The sequence below is a fragment of the Molossus molossus genome, unplaced genomic scaffold (assembly GCF_014108415.1).
Source record: "Molossus molossus isolate mMolMol1 unplaced genomic scaffold, mMolMol1.p scaffold_m16_p_21, whole genome shotgun sequence".
Classification (NCBI taxonomy): Eukaryota; Metazoa; Chordata; class Mammalia; order Chiroptera; family Molossidae; genus Molossus; species Molossus molossus.
Window position 1 is genome coordinate 30211655 of NW_023425357.1, and position 16285 is coordinate 30227939.

Genomic DNA, 16285 nt, shown 5'->3' on the forward strand with positions numbered 1-16285 from the left:
GAATCTGAAATTTTGGAATCTAATTTTAAGCTTAAAATTCCAGCATGAAACCTGGTGGTGGAATAAGGGAAAAGAAGTTTCTAGTAAAAGAAAGACAAGAAATTTTAGCAAACAGGGAAGGAACTCCTTCCCCAGACAAGCCTCTATAAGATTACATTTGTTTAACAACACACAGAATTCTCTGATTTTAGAGAAACTTCTTATAGTGCTTTTCAATTTAAAATCAAATACTGCCCAGCCAGTGTGGTTCAGTGGACTGAGCATCATCCCATGCACCAAGAGGTCACCGGTTGGATTCGCGGTCAGGGCACATGCCTAGGTTGCAGGCTGGATCCCCAGTAGGGGGCATGCAGGAGGCAGCCCATGGATGTTTCTATCTCTCCCTCCCTCTCCATTGCTCTCTCTGTAAAAAAAAAAAAAAAAAGTCAATAAAAATATATTTAAAAAATAATAATAAAATACTAATGACAATTATTTTAAAAACTTAAGCACATCATCTCACAAATACAGCTGACTCTTTCCGGATCAAATTTTATAAGAAATATTATTAATTTCAAGATGTCTAAAGTCAATCAAATGTCTAGAAGTGCCAAAGGCAGTCATGCCTTGCATCTCATTCAGGACAGAGTTTGATGCAAGTCAGAGAGCTTCAATGATATTTAGAGGCCTGTTCAGGTAATAAAATACCATCCAAGCAATTCAAAAGCTACTTTCAAGTGTTAACTGCAATCAATCACTATCCCTCCTCAAAAAAAAATTATTTCACAAATTAAACTTTATAGAATTTAAAAAAAAAAGACTATTTCCAAATATATAGGCCAATTAGTAAATAACAGCTGCACACCCCTTCTGATCAATATTCTAGAAGCCTAACCTTGCTTCTCAGATTAGGGGAGCAGACAGACCTGTTTTCCTCCAGAAGCTCCTGCCAGTCAGAACCTGGGAAATCCTCCTCCAGCTTTTTGCTGGCCTGTCACCAGAAGTTCACAATGTGAATTCATCCTGATTCTTTGAATCCTCCCCTTCCCCTGTCATGTACCAACAGCCTGGCAATAAAATCCCACCTCTCCCTTACAAAAAGATGCAAATTACCTAGAAGACCAAGCACTTAGAATTGAGGGTAAGAAAAAAAGATGGAGGGATATAAGAGTCATTGAGTCAAGCCTACTGCATGCAGCACGGGTGACCAGAGCCCTAGTCCTGCAAAGCCTGGGAGAGAGGATCTCTGGCTGGGCCTCCATTCAGCAGGCCACACCTGTCTATGCCTGCAGCCTGCTAGCTATTTCAATTTAAACAATTCAAACAGACCTCCAGCAGGGTGGCAAAATTGAGCACCCCTCTCTCCCAGCTAGAGTGAGAGCCCTAATCCAACCACCCAATTGGCCCCAATTTTATTTCTTTTCACACTTTGTTTGGTCAAATTGGATTTCTGTCTAGTAAGGGTGAAGTCGGCACAATGCTGCAGTTTCCGAAAGAAAGCACCGAGGCTGACTTGCTATAAACCAGGCCAGACCTCTTCGCTGAAGAGGGCTATGCCAATAAGTGAGATTTCACTAGGCAGGTTTCACTCTGCCCATCCACAAGTGGACCAACGACTGAAGTCCTAAAACACCCGCCTCCACAGCCTCGCAGAAAGCCTCTTTTCTAGAGGGTGGTATCCAATTTGTCCCTTGGCTTCGGGAACCAAGGGGACAAGACAAATCCAGGTCGTGCACTCTACGTACAAACCTTCGCACGCGCGCCAAGGTTTGGGGAGCCCCAGCGCGCCCTCCTTTGCCCTCCTCCCTCCCAGGCCTCCACTACCCGCAGACTCACCACTGTGCGAGCTGAACCACCTGGGTGCGATGTGCAGAGGTAGAGCATCCGCCAGCGAGGCTCGGGAGCCTAGGTACAGCATCCCGTCTCTATGGTGACCGCCGCCCGTCTCCTGGTAACCATTGCCTTGGGCATAGGTAGATTCGGACGCGGACCCTCCGCCGCCGGGCGCCCTCTCCGAGTCGCCGGTCCCACGGGAGGCGGGGGTGTAGAGGCCAAAGGGCACTCCTCCGGCCGTGCTGGGGTCCATGCCCATGCCCGCCACCGAGCTGACTGAGCGGCTGCGCAGCCCCATGGCCCCACCGCCCGTCCGGTAGTGCCCAAAGTGGGGCGCTCCTCCCGGCGGGGGCACGGCGCTGTCATCAGTGGAGACCCCCGGGAAGGGGCCCCGGGACCGGGCCGCCGTGCTCTGCTTGCCCCCCATGCTCGCCCGGGCCCCGATGGGGCGGGAACCTGGAGGCCGAGGCCCTCCCCCACTTCTCAGCGGCGGGGGGAGGGTTGGGCGAGCATAAAGGGGAAGGGAGTCAAAAAGGGATCAGAAGGAAAAAGGGGGGGGGACAAAAAATAAAAGGAAAACCCGCGGGGCTGAAGAGGCAGGCGGGCGGGGATCCCAAACTAAGAATTTGAAACGACCCAAGCCAAGCGCATGTTTCCCCTCAAGGTCCAAAGAGGCGCAGTCCGGCGCGGACTCGGCGCGCCACAGGCCGCCCCCGGGCGCCCGAAAGCCGGGGGAGCCGCAGGGAAGGAGGGAGGGAGGCGGCGGGCGGGCGCGGGGAGGTGCCGGAGGAGGCCGACCGCCGGACAGAAGGAGGCGGAGGAGGGCTGGGGGCGCCGGACGCGACCCCGCCTCAGGACGCCGCGACCATGGACGGCAGCCCGGACCCCTCCAGGCCTCGGGCGGGCTGCGGCGCTGGGCGGCCAAGCGGAGCTCGGGAAGCCGCGATCGCGTCGCGTCGCGATCTCGCTCCAGCTGCTGTCGGCCCCGCCAGCCGTGCCGCCCCGCTTGGTCCCGGGCTGCGCTCGCCGGCGCTCCTCGCCGCCGTGGAGACAATGGAGGGCGGCAGAGCGCAGGCGCGGCCCGCGCCCCCTCCCCTTCCCCCCCCTCGGCCGGCTTAACCCCTTCGCGGCCCCCGCGGCGCTTGGCCGGTGACGTCCTGGAGGCCCCCACCCAGCCACCCGGGCCTGTGACCTGAGTGGCCTGAAGCACAGGGCTTCAGAAACAGGAGCAAGGCGTCTTTTCAAAGAAAGCACTCTTACGTCCCTGAAAGTGGCTAATTATTCAGAGGAAACCAACTATGGGGGAGGGGCGGCGATGGTTCAAGGGGGTGGGAAGGAAACACAGGAAGACTAAAGATTACTCAAGACGCCTACCTGGCTCTGAGGGTCACTGGTCAAGCTCCCCTCCCGGCTCAAATTTGCCCCCACAGCACCCTCTGGTGGACACTCTGTCCGTTCTTTAGGAGGTTCTCCGTCCAAGGACCCCTAAGATCAGGAAGCTTAGCATTTGGGGGATTTTTAGCTGTTTGGAGACCATCAGCACACTGGGGCACTGTCCGTATTTTGCTGACAGTACATCAGAACTTATTTTGGGCTTAAGCAAATGTGATCCTGAAAGTCCTTACTTGTGTGATAAAAGGTGAAAGATATAGAAATGAAATAATAGAATAATGCAGCTAGAACTAGTCTAAGGAGGGTCTCTTGTTTTGTTTACTTTTTATCCTGGCATGCACCACAGGGCCTGGGACACAATAGGTATTCAATAAGTATTTGTTGACCAAGGCTGCATTTTGCAGAATGTTCCTTTCACATTTTCTCATTCATTCATTCACTATTTCTCAAGTACGGAGTGCTGCCTATGAGCATCACCTGGTCTAACTAACTGCCAAATCAAGGACCTGAAACAGTGTGGGCAAAAAAAGGGGTGCTGTGATAAATCTAACCAAAAATAACCTCACGGGGTGATCTGACCATAAATTCTAACTGGACAGGTCATGATAGGTAGTCACATCCCAGGTATATAACTTCTTTAGTAAAAGTTTTATCTTTCCCTTAAGCAAGCCCTGTTCATTGTTTCTGTGCATCTATGTTAACCTTTGATTTGCCCCTTTTTCATACCCCTTCAAGGAAGGTTTAACCATCCTCAAGGGAGCACATAATCTTAACTACCCTGCACATTGCTTTCTCCCACCTTCAGGTAATCTCCCTTATGTTTCCCCCTTAATTCCAATTGTTTAAAAGAAACTGCAGTGCTCGCTTCAGCAGCACATATACTAAAATTGGAACGATACAGAGAAGATTAGCATGGCCCTTAAAAATTAAAAATAAATAAATAAATAAAAGAAACTGCAAAACTGTCACTCGCTAGAGCAGCAGTTCTCAACCTGTGGGTCGCAACTCCTTTGGGGGTCGAACGACCCTTTTACAGGGGTCGCTTAAGACCACTGGAAAACACATATTTCCGATGGTGATTCATAACAGTAGCAAAATTACAGTTATGAAGTAGCAAGAAAAATAATTTTATGGTTGGAGGTCACCACAACATGAGGAACTGTATTAAAGGGTCGCGGCATTAGGAAGGTTGAAAACCACTGCTCTAGAACATTTGAGATCTTGCTTCCTGCTAATTGTCATCAGTTTGGCTTAAATAACCTCTTATAAAAATTCTATATAGCCCAGCTGGTGTGGCTCAGTGGTTGCACCAAGAGGTTGCCGTTTCAATTCTGGATCAAGGCACATGCCCAGGTTGTGGGCCAAATCCCCAGTGTGGGGCATGCAATCGATGTTCTCTCTCATCGATTTTTCTATCTCTTTCTCCCTCTTCCACTCTCTCTAAAGTCAATGAAGGAAAAAAAAATTTTTTTAATTGTCTTCAGGTTTAGATGTTTCTTGGGTGTTGAGGAATATTAAAAGAAAACCAAAAAAAGAAGTGCTGGTCTGTCATAGATATTGATTGTTCCAGTGTGATCAGTTTGGAAAGAAAAAGGAGGAAAGCTGTTTGCAAGCATGGAGTCCTTGGGAGTGAGCAAAAAGCCCTGCAGAAGGAAGTCAAGAATTGTGTAGGAGAGCCCTGGCTGGTGTGGCTCAGTGGCTGAGTGTCGACCCATGCACCAAGAGGTTGCCAGTTTGGTTCCTGGTCAGGGCACATGCCCAGGTTGTGGGCCCAATCTCCAGTGGGGGGCATGCAGGAGGCAGCCAATCAATGTTCTCTCTCAACAATGTTTCTATCTCTCCCTCTCCCTTCCTCTCTCTCTAAAATTAATAAAGAAAAAAGTTTAAAAATATATATAATAATGACTGGCTGGCCGGTTTGGCTCAGTGGTAGATCGTCGGCCCGCGGACCAATGAGTCTTGGGTTCAGTTCTGGCCAAGGGCATGTACCTCAGTTGCAGTTCATCCCCAGCACTAGTTGGGGTCGTGAGGGAGGCAACCAGTCCATGTGTCCCTCTCACATCGATGTTTCTCTCTCTCTCCCAGAAAAACATCCTTGGGTGAGGATTTAAAAATAATAACAATGACCAATGATAAATGAGCACTGAAGATGCCAAGACTTGAAAAAATTAAGAAACTTGCTTCCTCCCCAAATAATGGTCTATATTTCATTAGTTTATATATTCATAAAGGTACTGCATAATGTAGTTCCCTGGGAGTGGGTGGCAAGTACTGGAGAGTTGGGTAACCGGATAAGAACTATAATCTTTCATTATAGACCTTTTTTTATATATATATCTCTTCACCAGAGGATATTTTCCATTGATTTTTTAGATAGAGTGGAAAGGAGGGAGAGACGGAGGGGGAGAGAGAGAGAGAGAGAGAGAGAGAGAGAGAGAGAGAGAGGGAGAGAGAGGGAGAGAGAGAGAAACATTGATGTGAGAGAGACACATCAATTGCTTGCCTCCCAAATGGGGCCAGGGATTAAACCTGCAACCCAGGTACGTGCCCTTGACACGGAATCAAACCTGCAACCCTTTGGTCTGAAGACCAACACTCTAACTGCTAAGCCAAATCAGCCAGGGCTCATTATAGATTTTTTTTTCTTCTGTGTTTGAGCCATGTAAATTTACGGAAAGGTAGAGAGATAGAAATATATATAAAGTATATACCACATGCACGCTAACAAGTCACACAGCTGATAAGGGCAGAGCTAAACTTTTAAGCTTTACAGTGAAAATGCTCATCAAGGAATTTTGGGGTGACAATTTCACTTCCCCTGTATGCTTTCCAATGAGGTGAAAAAGATTAGATCTGCTTACTAGTTGTATTTCCTTTTGTAAATTAATCATTTGCCCTTCAAGTTTGTATTCCAGTCTCAAAGGTTATCCTAAGTCAATCTCTCTCACATCTGGCACCACTAGACAGCTGAGCACCTGAATGCCAAGGTGAAGTCTCCACTCTCTGCAATGTGCTGACACTAAACTTAGGTGCCCTGTGGGACCCTGAATGGCCACTTTTCTCAGGCAATACCCTTGTTATCTCCTTGTGCACTTATTCAAATGACAATTTTACCTCTGAAATTAAAATCTTAAGATGCAAAGTTCTTCATTCAGTAGCGTGATTCTATCTTATACATCTTAGAGAGAGTGACTCCAGGCATAGCAACAAGCATCCAGGGAGACCTGCAGCCTCAGATTCGTTTCAGTTTGTCATTTGTTACATCAAGGGTCCAATATGTATTTTGCTTCAACTTTCTCCTGTGGGTTCTTAATTTAAAGTTAATGGGTCTGGGGAAGTGTCAAATCATTTCGTATACTCTCAATGCAAGGATATCAGATACAGAAATGGCCCCAGCTAAATTTGGGACTCTATTTTATTTTTTATCTTCATATCTTCATGCTCTCACTGACCCTGAGAGAGCTGCTTCCTGGCTCTTCTTCAACTGTGAAACAAGGTTAATAAATCACTTAGCCACCTACTAGAATAGTCAGAAGAAAGAGCTGATAAAATCGGTGTTGCTGCCCTGGCCAGTTTGGCTCAGCAGTTAGAGGGTCGGCATGAGGACCGAAGGGTTTTGGGTTCGATTCCCAGTCAAGGGCACATACCTGGGTTGCAGGTTTGATCCCCATCCCAGGTTGGAGTGGTGTGGGAGACAACCAATTGATGTGTCTCCCTCACACACATTGATCTTCTCTCTCTCTCCCTCCCTCCCCTCCCTCTCTTCTACTCTCTCTAAAAATCAATGAAAAAATATCCTCAGGTGAGGATTAACAACAACAAAAAAACATCATTGTTGCCAAAACCTGCAAACAGGAGGCATAACAATGCTGCAAAACCCAGTTTTAAATGTTTCTGGAAGAATGTAAGTCTGGGACATAAAGGGTTTCGAAAATGGGGGAAATGGCTTATTAGGTCTACTCCTGGGAAGTCTCGGAAAACCTATGCCCTCCTCTCTGTCTCCATAAGCCAGAGGGTGTGGAGGGCTTCCTATGGCTTTGGAGGGGGCACCCAGCAACTCCTCTGGGAGCTGGCAAGTATCTTCCTTCCAGACCTCTCAAAGCTCTTCACATTTTTCTTGTTTTGTTTGAAAAGAGAAAACTTAGCCCTGGCCGGTTTGGCTCAGCAGTTGGAGCATCAGGCTGTGGACCAGAGAGTCCCGGGTTTGGTTCCTGCTAGGGGCACATACCAAAAAAAAAAGAATGAAAAAGAAAAGAGAAAACTTAAACAGAGAAATTAGGGTAATGGACAACCAAGTGCACCTAGCAAGGAGCCTGACCATGTGGGCATGTCCACAAATCTTTGCTGACTGATGAAGAGAGGGAAATAACTAGTGGGGCCCAAGGCAGGATTCCAATATTCCCAGATGCAAACAGATGGAAGGGTCAGCTAACACCACACTCTGCAGAAGAGGAAATAGAGGACTAGAAAGATAAAAGGTCCTGTTCAAATTTGCAAGGCTAGTTGCTGATAAGAGACAGCCAAAGCCCTGAATTTCTAGTTGGCCACATATCCTGCCTTCCTAGCAAGTGGCCTTCTGAAAACACATTGGTGATAAGGGCCCTGTGTTCTGGTCAGCAAGTTGAAGTGAACTTGACAAGGGACAGGACTGCCAATGGTCCCATCTGTGATTCAGACAGGATATTCATATGTGGATTTCAGAGGTACACAGCAATGAAGCAGCAGCTAGAGAGCCCCAGATTTAGTTCCTGAATCTCCACTCTTTCTCTCTTTCTTTTTTTTTAAATCCTCACCCAGGCCCTGGCTGGTTTGGCTCGGCGGTTAGAGCGTCGGCCTGCGGTCTGGAGAGACCCGGGTTCGGTTCCCGCTAAGGGCACGTACCTCAGTTGCAGTTTGTCCCTGGCCCTGGTTGGGTCGTGTGGGTGGCAGCCACTCGATGTGTCCCTTTCACGTCGATGTTTCTCTCCCTGTCTCTTCCTGTCTCACCCTCCCACTCTATCTGAACAAAAACAAAAAACAAAAAAATGTCCTCAGGTGAGGATCAAAAAAAAAAAATCCTCACCCAGGAATATTTTTAATGAATTTTAGAGAGAGGAAGGGAAAGAGAGAGAAAGATATCAAATCAATGTGCAAGAGAAATATTAATCGGTTGCCTCTCATACACATCCCAACTGGGGACAGAACCCACAACCTAGGTATGTGCTCTGATTGGGAATCAAACCCACAACCTTTTGTTGTACAGGATGACTTTCAACCAACTGAGCCATCCAGCCAGGCTACAATCACCTCTCTTTCATGATGACAGTGTGGATGGGAGATGGAAAGGAAGAACCCTAGAAAGCAGTTTTATTTATTTATATTTTTTTATCCTCACCTTTTTCATTTTATCCTCACCATTTCATTTATCCTCGAGGACACTTTTTCATTCTTTGTTCAGATAGAGCAAGAGGGAGAGAGAGAGAGAGAAACATCGATGTGAAAGGGACACATCGAGTGGCTGCCACCCGCACGACCAACCAGGGCCGGGGACAAACTGCAACCGAGGTACATGCCCTTAGCGGGAACCGAACCCGGGTCTCTCCGGACCACAGGCCGACGCTCTAACCGCTGAGCCAAACTGGCCAGGGCTAAAAAGCAGTTTTAAAGGCGCTCATGCTTCCTCTCTCAAAAATGCTACTGGACTCTTTTCACATTTAAGAAAGAAAACATTGAGAGAACGCAGAGCACCAAGGATTTGAAACCCAATGTACTTTCTGTAACTATGAACCATGACAAGCAGATTCTGAGAACTAGACAAATATGAACTAAAGAGGTGGAAGTGAGGAAGGGTTGCATAAATGTTTAGGCAAAGGCAATCCCACTGGTTTTAGTGAGAAACAGATGACTAAACTATATGTTTAGACAGGGAGCTTGGAATATATCTATATCTACATCTCTGTGTACAAAATAAAACTCAAATGCCTATGCAGGGTCCTTCCTAATTAGCCTATTCTAACTTTTCTGGCTGTGCTTTATTTTTTAATTAATTAATTTTTTATCTTTATTGTTGAACGTATTACAGATGTTCCTCATTTTTTCCCCATTGACCCCCACTCCGCCCACCTCCTGCCTTTTCCCACACTGTTGTCTATATCCATTGGTTATGCATATAAGTTCTTTGGTTTATTTCTTCCCGCCCCCAAACCCCTTCCCTTTGAGGTTTGTACTTCTTAATCCTTTCACCTTTTTCACCCATTCCCTAGCCCCCCCACCCCCCAATCTGGCAACCAACAAAATGTTCTCTGTATCTATGAGATTGTTTCTGTTCTGCCTGTTCATTTTGTTTGTAGATTCCATTGTCGATAGATATGTATTCATTGCTATTTGGTTTGTTCATATATTTTATCTTTTTCTTCAAAAAGACCCTTCAACATTTCATATAATAACAGTTTGGTGGTGATGAACTCCTTTAACTTTTTCTTGTCTGGGAAACTCTTTATCTGTCCATCGATTTTAAATGACAGCTTTGCAGGATAGAGTAACTTTGGTTGTAGGTCTTTGCTTTTCATCACTCGGAATATTTCTCGCCACTCCCTTCTGGCCTGCAAAGTTTCTTTTGAGAAATCAGCTGACAGTCTTATGGAAACTCCCTTGTAGGTAACTAGCTGCCTTTCTCTTGCTGCTTTTAAGATTCTCTCTTTGTCTTGAACCTTTTGCATTTTGATGATGATGTGTCTTGGTGTGGGCCTCTTGGGGTTCATCTTGTTTGGGACTCTAGGTGCTTCCTGGACTTGTATGTCTGTTTCCTTCACCAAGTTAGGGACATTTTCTGCCATTATTGTTTCAAATAGGTTTTCGATTTTTTGTTCTTTCTCTTCTCCTTCTGACACCCCCAAGATGCGAATGTTGGCACGCTTGAGGTTGTCCCAGAGGCTCCTTACACGATCCTCATATTTTTGGATTCTTTTTTCTTTTTGCTGTTCTGATTGGGTGTATTTTGCTTCCTTACATTCCAAATTGATGGTTTGCTCTTGGCTTTGCCTACTCTACTATTGAATCTGTGTAAATTATTTTTTATTTCAGTTAGTGCCTCCTTCATTTCTGATTATACATCCTTCATTTCTGACTGGTCCTTTTTTATGCTCTTGAGGCCCTCACTAAGTTCGCTGAGTTCTCACTAAGTTAATTGAGCATCCTTTTTTTTTTTAATCCTCACCCGAGGACATTTTTTCCCATTTTTTTGTTCAGATAGAGTGGGAGGGAGAGAGAGAGAGAGAGAAACATCGACGTGAAAAGGACACATCGAGTGGTTGCCACCCGCACGACCAACCAGGGCCAGGCAGAAACTGCAACCAAGGTACATGCCCTTAGCGGGAACCAAACCCGGGTCACTCTGGACCACAGGCCGATGCTTTAACCACTGAGCCTAACCGGCCAGGGCTCATTGAACATCCTTATAAGCAGTATTTTGAACTCAGCATCTGTTAGGTTGCTTATCTCCGTTTCACTTAGTTCTTTTCCGGCAGTTTTGTTCTGTTCTTTCATTTGGGACCTTTTTCTTTGTCCCCTCATTTTGGCTGCCTCTCTGTGTATGTTACTTAACAAGAGGTATGGGGCTATCTGAGACCAGAAGCTGCTTATTTGAAAGAATTTAGGAAAACCTGAAGCAGGATTCAAGACAGGCCAATCCTATGGTTAAGCAACTGGCAACAGCTTGGGTGGGCCTGATATTTCGGTGGCGTGGAGCCTCAGGGAATCACTAGGGCAGGGCAATCAGTGTGAGCCAGGTTGCTGAAGTCCCAGATATGGCATCTGTCTACTGCCCCAGGGAAGGGCTCACCAAAGGAACAAAGGCCTCAGACAGCACGTTTGTCCCGGAGAAAGCCCTCTCTCTAGCCCTTGCTCCAATGCCAAACAGCTCAGTTCTTCTCTGTATGTCTCTGGCGCCCCTCAAGCTGCCTCCCCTACAAGCTTAGAGGGAGTGAGTCAGAAAAGTCTGTGCAAGGGCCCTTTAAGAGGAGCTGCCTGGGCTCCAGGCACCTCAGCCTCCCTGAGCCTCAGTTCCTGCTGGTTTTTCCAGCCAGAAGTTATGGGGACTTCTCTTCCTGGCACTGGGACCCTGAACAGGGCACCTGGTCAGGGTCCCCTGAGGGGACCCCTCAGTCCTCAGGGAGGACCTACCCAGCCAAAGATCCTACTGCTTTTTATCCGCCACAAGTCGGTGTGGGACCAGCCCATCTGCCTCCGCCCCTCCTACCAGTCTCCATGTGGCTGCTTCTTTAATTCTGTAGTTGTAGGACTTCCATTCAGCTTGATTTCAGGCGGTTTTGAATGATGGTTGTTCTGTAGTTTAGTTGTAACTTTGATGTGGTTGTGGGAGGACACGATACCACATTTACCTACATCGTCACCTTGACCGGAAGTTTCTGGCTGTACTTCTTCCTGCAACCTGCCATATACTCTATTTGCTAATCACTCATTCAGTGGATATTTATTGAGCACGCAGGACATCACAGGCAATAGGCAAATAAACGTAAAAATATGGTGTGTTGCTCTGGCTAGATTGGCTCAGCTGTTAGAGCCTCGGCCTGAGGACCAAAGAGTCAAGGGTTCGATTCCGGCCAAGGGCACATACCTCAGTTGCAGTTCGTCCCTGGCCCTGGTAGGGGTCTTGCGGGAGGCAACCAGTCAATGCGTCTCTTTCACATCGATGTTTCTCTCTCTCTCCCTCCTTCCCACTCTATCTGAAAATAAATGGAAAAAAAATATCTTCGGGTGAGGATTTAAAAAAAAGAAAAAAAGAATAGGGTGTGTTAACTAATTCAATTTGAGGACAAGAAAGGGATTCTATGGAAAGTGGTGATTTGATCATAAATTCCTAACTGGGCAGGTTATGATCCTAACTGGGCAGGTTATGATGGGTAGTCACACCTCAGGCATATAACTTTTTATTTACTTAATTTATTTATTTTTATTGATTTCAGAGCAAGAGCAATAGAGAAAAACATCAATGTTAAAGAGAAATATTGATTGATCGGCGCCCCGAACTGGGGTCCAACTTGAAACCTCGTTATGTGCCCTCATTGGGAACCAAACTTGCCACCTTTTGATGTATGAGACGAAGCTCCAACAAACTGAGCTACACCAGCCCAGTCAAGTATATAATTTTTAAAAATTTATATATTTATTTTTATTATTATTATTTTTCTTTCTTTCTTTTTTTTTTTAATCCTCACCCGAGGATATTTTTCCATTTTTTTTTTGTACAGATAGAGTGGGAGGGAGAGAGAGGAAGGGAGAGAGAGAGAGAGAGAAACATCGATGTGAAAGGGACACATCGAGCAGCCGCCACCCACACGACCAACCAGGGCTGGGGACAAACTGCAACCGAAGTATGTGCCCTTAGCAGGAACCGAACCCGGGTCTCTCTGGACCGCAGGCCGACGCTGTAACCGCTGAGCCAAACTGGCCAGGGCTATTATTATTATTTTTCAATCCCCACCAGAGGACATTTTTCCGTTTTTTGTTCAGGTAGAGTGGGCGGAAGAGAAAGGAAGAGAGAGAGAGAGAAACATCGACGTGAAAGGTACACATCAAGTGGCTGCCACCCACACGACCCAACCAGGGCCGGGGGCAAACTGCAACCGAGGTACATGCCCTTAGTGGGAACCGAACCTGGGTCCCTCTGGACCGCAGGCTGACGCTCTATCCACTGAGCCAAACCAGCCAAGGCTAGAAAGTATTCTTTTGGGGGAGGTTACAGTGAACTTTGTTAATGGTGCATGACAAGGTAGGGCTCTGTAAACCCCTCACCTTCTTCAGGGGGTACAGGATAGAAACTGTGGTGGTCAGGTGATTTTCAATGTGTTGGTGGATCGATTTGGGGCAAGGACTTCCCAGCAGCTGAGGGCCTCTCTCTCTCTCTCTCACTGGGGCTGGTGGTCCAGGGGGCTCTTACTCCTTGGAGGACATGTGGACCATAAAGTCCACCACCCTGTTGCTGTCGTCAAATGAGCTTGACAAAGTGGTCATTGAGGGCTATGCCAGACCCAACATCAAAGGTGGAGGAGTGGATGTCATTGTTAAAGTTGCAGGAGAGAACCTGGTCCTCAGTATAGCCCAGGGTGCCCTTAAGGGGGCCCTCTGATGTCTACTTCACTACCTTCTTTTTTATTGTATTTTATTTTATTTTTCAATCCTCACCCGAGGGTATTTTTCCTTGCCCAAGGATATTTTTCCATTGATTTTTTTTTTTTTTTTGATAGAGTGGAAGGGAGGGAGGGAGAGAGAGAGAAAGAAACATCGATGTGAGAGAGACATATCGATTGGTTGCCTCCCCCAGCATCCCTGCTGGGGCCAGGGGTTAAACCTGCAACCCTTTGGTCCGAAGCCTGACACTCTAACCACTGAACCAAACCATCCAGGGAAACTTTAGTACCTTCTTCATGTCATCGTATTTGGCAGCTTTCTCCAGGTGGCAGGTCAGATGAACAACCAACACATTGGGGGTGGGGACACAAAAGTCCATACCAGTGAGCTTCTCATTCAGCTACATGATGACCTTGCCCACAGCCTTGGCAGCACCAGTAGAAGCAGGGATGATGTTCTGGCCAGCCCCTTGGACATCACACCACAGCTTCCCAGAGGGGCCATCCACAGTCTTCTTGGTGGCAGTGATGGCATAGGCTGTGCTCATGAGTCCCTCCATGATGCCAAAGTCGTCATGGATGGCTTTAGCCAGGGGGGGCCAAGCAGTTGGTGGTTCAGGAGGCATTGCTGACAATCTTGAGGTACTTGGCATATTTGTCATGGTTCACACCCATTATAAAAATGGGGTAGAGATGATGACCCGCTTGGCTCCACCCTTAAAGTGAGCCCTAGCCTTCTCCATGGTAATGAAGACACCGGTGGGCTTCACAACATAATCAGTACCAGCATCAACCCATTGGATGTTGGCGGGATCTCACTCCTGGAAGATAGAGATAGACTTTCCATTGATGACAAACTTCCCATTCTCAGCCTTGACTGTGCCTTTGAACTTGCCATAAATAGAATCATACTGAAACATGCAGACCATGTAGCTGAGATCAATGAAGGGGTCACTGATGGTGACAATATCTACTTAGCCGGAGTTAAAAGCAGCCCTGGTGACCAGGCACCCAATATGGCCAAATCTGTTCATTCTGACCTTCACCATTGTTTCTCAGGGTTGTGGCTGGCACTGTGCAGGAAGACGTGGTTGTCTGATGAACTAGAGGAGCAGAGAGTCATAGAAAGTATCCTTTATCTTTCCTTCTTCCTCCCCTTGAACCTGCTTTGAAGTTTTTCCCTTTTCAGAGCAGTCTTTGGCTTTTTGTAATGCAGAATTGGGAGGAAACTGGGAAGCAGGAAGACAGGCCAACACAGGAGGGTGGAGGCCAGGGCTGAAGGAGTTATTTACTTATTTATTTATTTTTGAAACTCATCTTTATTGTTTAATGTATTACAGATGTCCCTCCTCTTTCCCCTATTGACTGATGCCTCCCCATTCCCATCCTCCTCCTGCCTTCCCCACACTATTGTCTGTGTTCATTGATTATGAATACATGCATATAAGTTCTTTGGCTTAGCTCTTGCTCACTCCCCCCCTTCCCTTTGAGGTTTGTCAGTCTAACAACCAGTTGGTACTCCTTAATCCCTTCACCTTTTCCACTCATTCCCCCAACCCTCTTCCCATCCAGCAACCAACAAAAAATTCTCTATTATCTATGAGTCTGTTTCTGTTCTGCTTGTTCATTTGTTTGTAGATTTAATTGTTGATAGATATGTATTTATTGTCATTTTATTGTTCATATTTTTTATCTTCTTTTTCTTCAGGAAGACCCTTCAACATTTCATACAATACTGGTAAGACCAGCTGGTGTGTCTCAGTGGTTGAGCCTCGACCCATGCACCAAGCGGTCGCTGGTTCAATTCCTGGTCAGGGCACATGCCCAGGTTGTGGGACCGAACGCAGTGGGGGTCCTGCAAGAGCAGCCAATGGATGTTCTTTCTCATTCATGTTTTTATCTCTCCCTCTCCCTTCCTCTCTCTCTAAAAATAAATCAATAATAAAATAATAATAATATTGATTTGGTGGTGATGAACTCCTTTAGCTTTTTCTTGTCTGGGAAACTCTTTGTATGTCCATCAATTCTAAATGATAGCTTTGCAGGGTAGAGTACTCTTGGTTGAGGGTTGTTGCTTTTCATCACTTTGAATATTTCTTGCCACACCCTCCTGGCCTGCAAAGTTTCCTTTGACAAATCAGCTGATAGTTTCATGGGAGCTCCCTTGTAGGTAACTAACTGCTTTCATCTTGCTGCTTTTAAGATTCTCTCGCCCTGGCTGGTTTGGCTCAGCGGTTAGAGCGTCGACCTGCGGTCCTGAGAGACCCGGGTTCGGTTCCCGCTAAGGGCGCGTACCTCGGTTGCAGTTTGTCCCCAGCCCTGGTCGGTCGTGCGGGTGGCAGCCACTCGATGTGTCCCTTTCACATTGATGTTTTTCTCTCTCTCTCTCTGTTCCTCTCTCTCCCTCCCACTCTACCTGAACAAAAAAAAATGGGAAAATGTCCTCGGGTGAGGATAAAAAAAAAAAAAAAAGATTCTCTCTGTCTCCCTGGCTAGTTTGGCTCAGCAGTTGGAGCATTGGCCTGCAGACCAGAGAGTCCCAGGTTCGGTTCCCACTAGGGGCACGTACCAAAAATAATTAATTAATTAATTAATTAAATAAATAATAAGATTCTCTCTGTCTTTAACGTTTTGCATTTTGATGATGATGTGTCTTGGTGTGAGCCTTTTTGGGTTCATCTTATTAGGGACTCTCTGTATTTCCTGAACTTGTATGTCTGTTTCCTTCACCAAGTTAGGAAGTTTTCTGTTACTGTTTTTCCAAATAGGTTTTCAATTTCTTGCTCTCTCTCTCTTCTTCTTCTGGCACCCCCATGATGTGAATGTTGGTATGCTTGAAGTTGTCCCAGAGGCTCCTTACAATGTCCTCATTTTTAAAAAATTCTTTTTTCTTTTTGCTGTTCTGGTTGGGTGTTTTTTGCTTCCTTATATTCCAAATCAATGGTTCGCTTCTT

At 46.5% G+C, this 16285-nt stretch overlaps 1 protein-coding gene, 1 non-coding gene and 1 pseudogene across 5 annotated transcripts in view; 1 reads left to right on the forward strand and 2 right to left on the reverse strand.

Annotated features, from left to right (window-relative positions):
- The window catches only part of ZNRF1 (zinc and ring finger 1), a 115290-nt gene extending 112733 nt beyond the window's left edge, over positions 1-2557 (reverse strand). For all 4 annotated transcript variants that reach the window (XM_036275565.1, XM_036275564.1, XM_036275563.1 and 1 more), the window contains exon 1: positions 1816-2557. In XM_036275565.1, coding sequence (XP_036131458.1) covers positions 1816-2239 — 424 coding nt within the window. In that variant the 5' untranslated portion in view covers positions 2240-2557. The remainder of the gene's footprint in view (positions 1-1815) is intronic.
- Positions 2558-4061: 1504 nt separating this feature from the next.
- LOC118639650 lies at positions 4062-4170 on the forward strand. Its single transcript, XR_004961227.1, has one exon. It is a non-coding gene; the product is annotated as a U6 spliceosomal RNA (small nuclear RNA).
- An 8967-nt stretch (positions 4171-13137) lies between these two features.
- Positions 13138-14380, reverse strand: LOC118639125 (annotated as a pseudogene).
- Positions 14381-16285: the final 1905 nt, after the last annotated feature.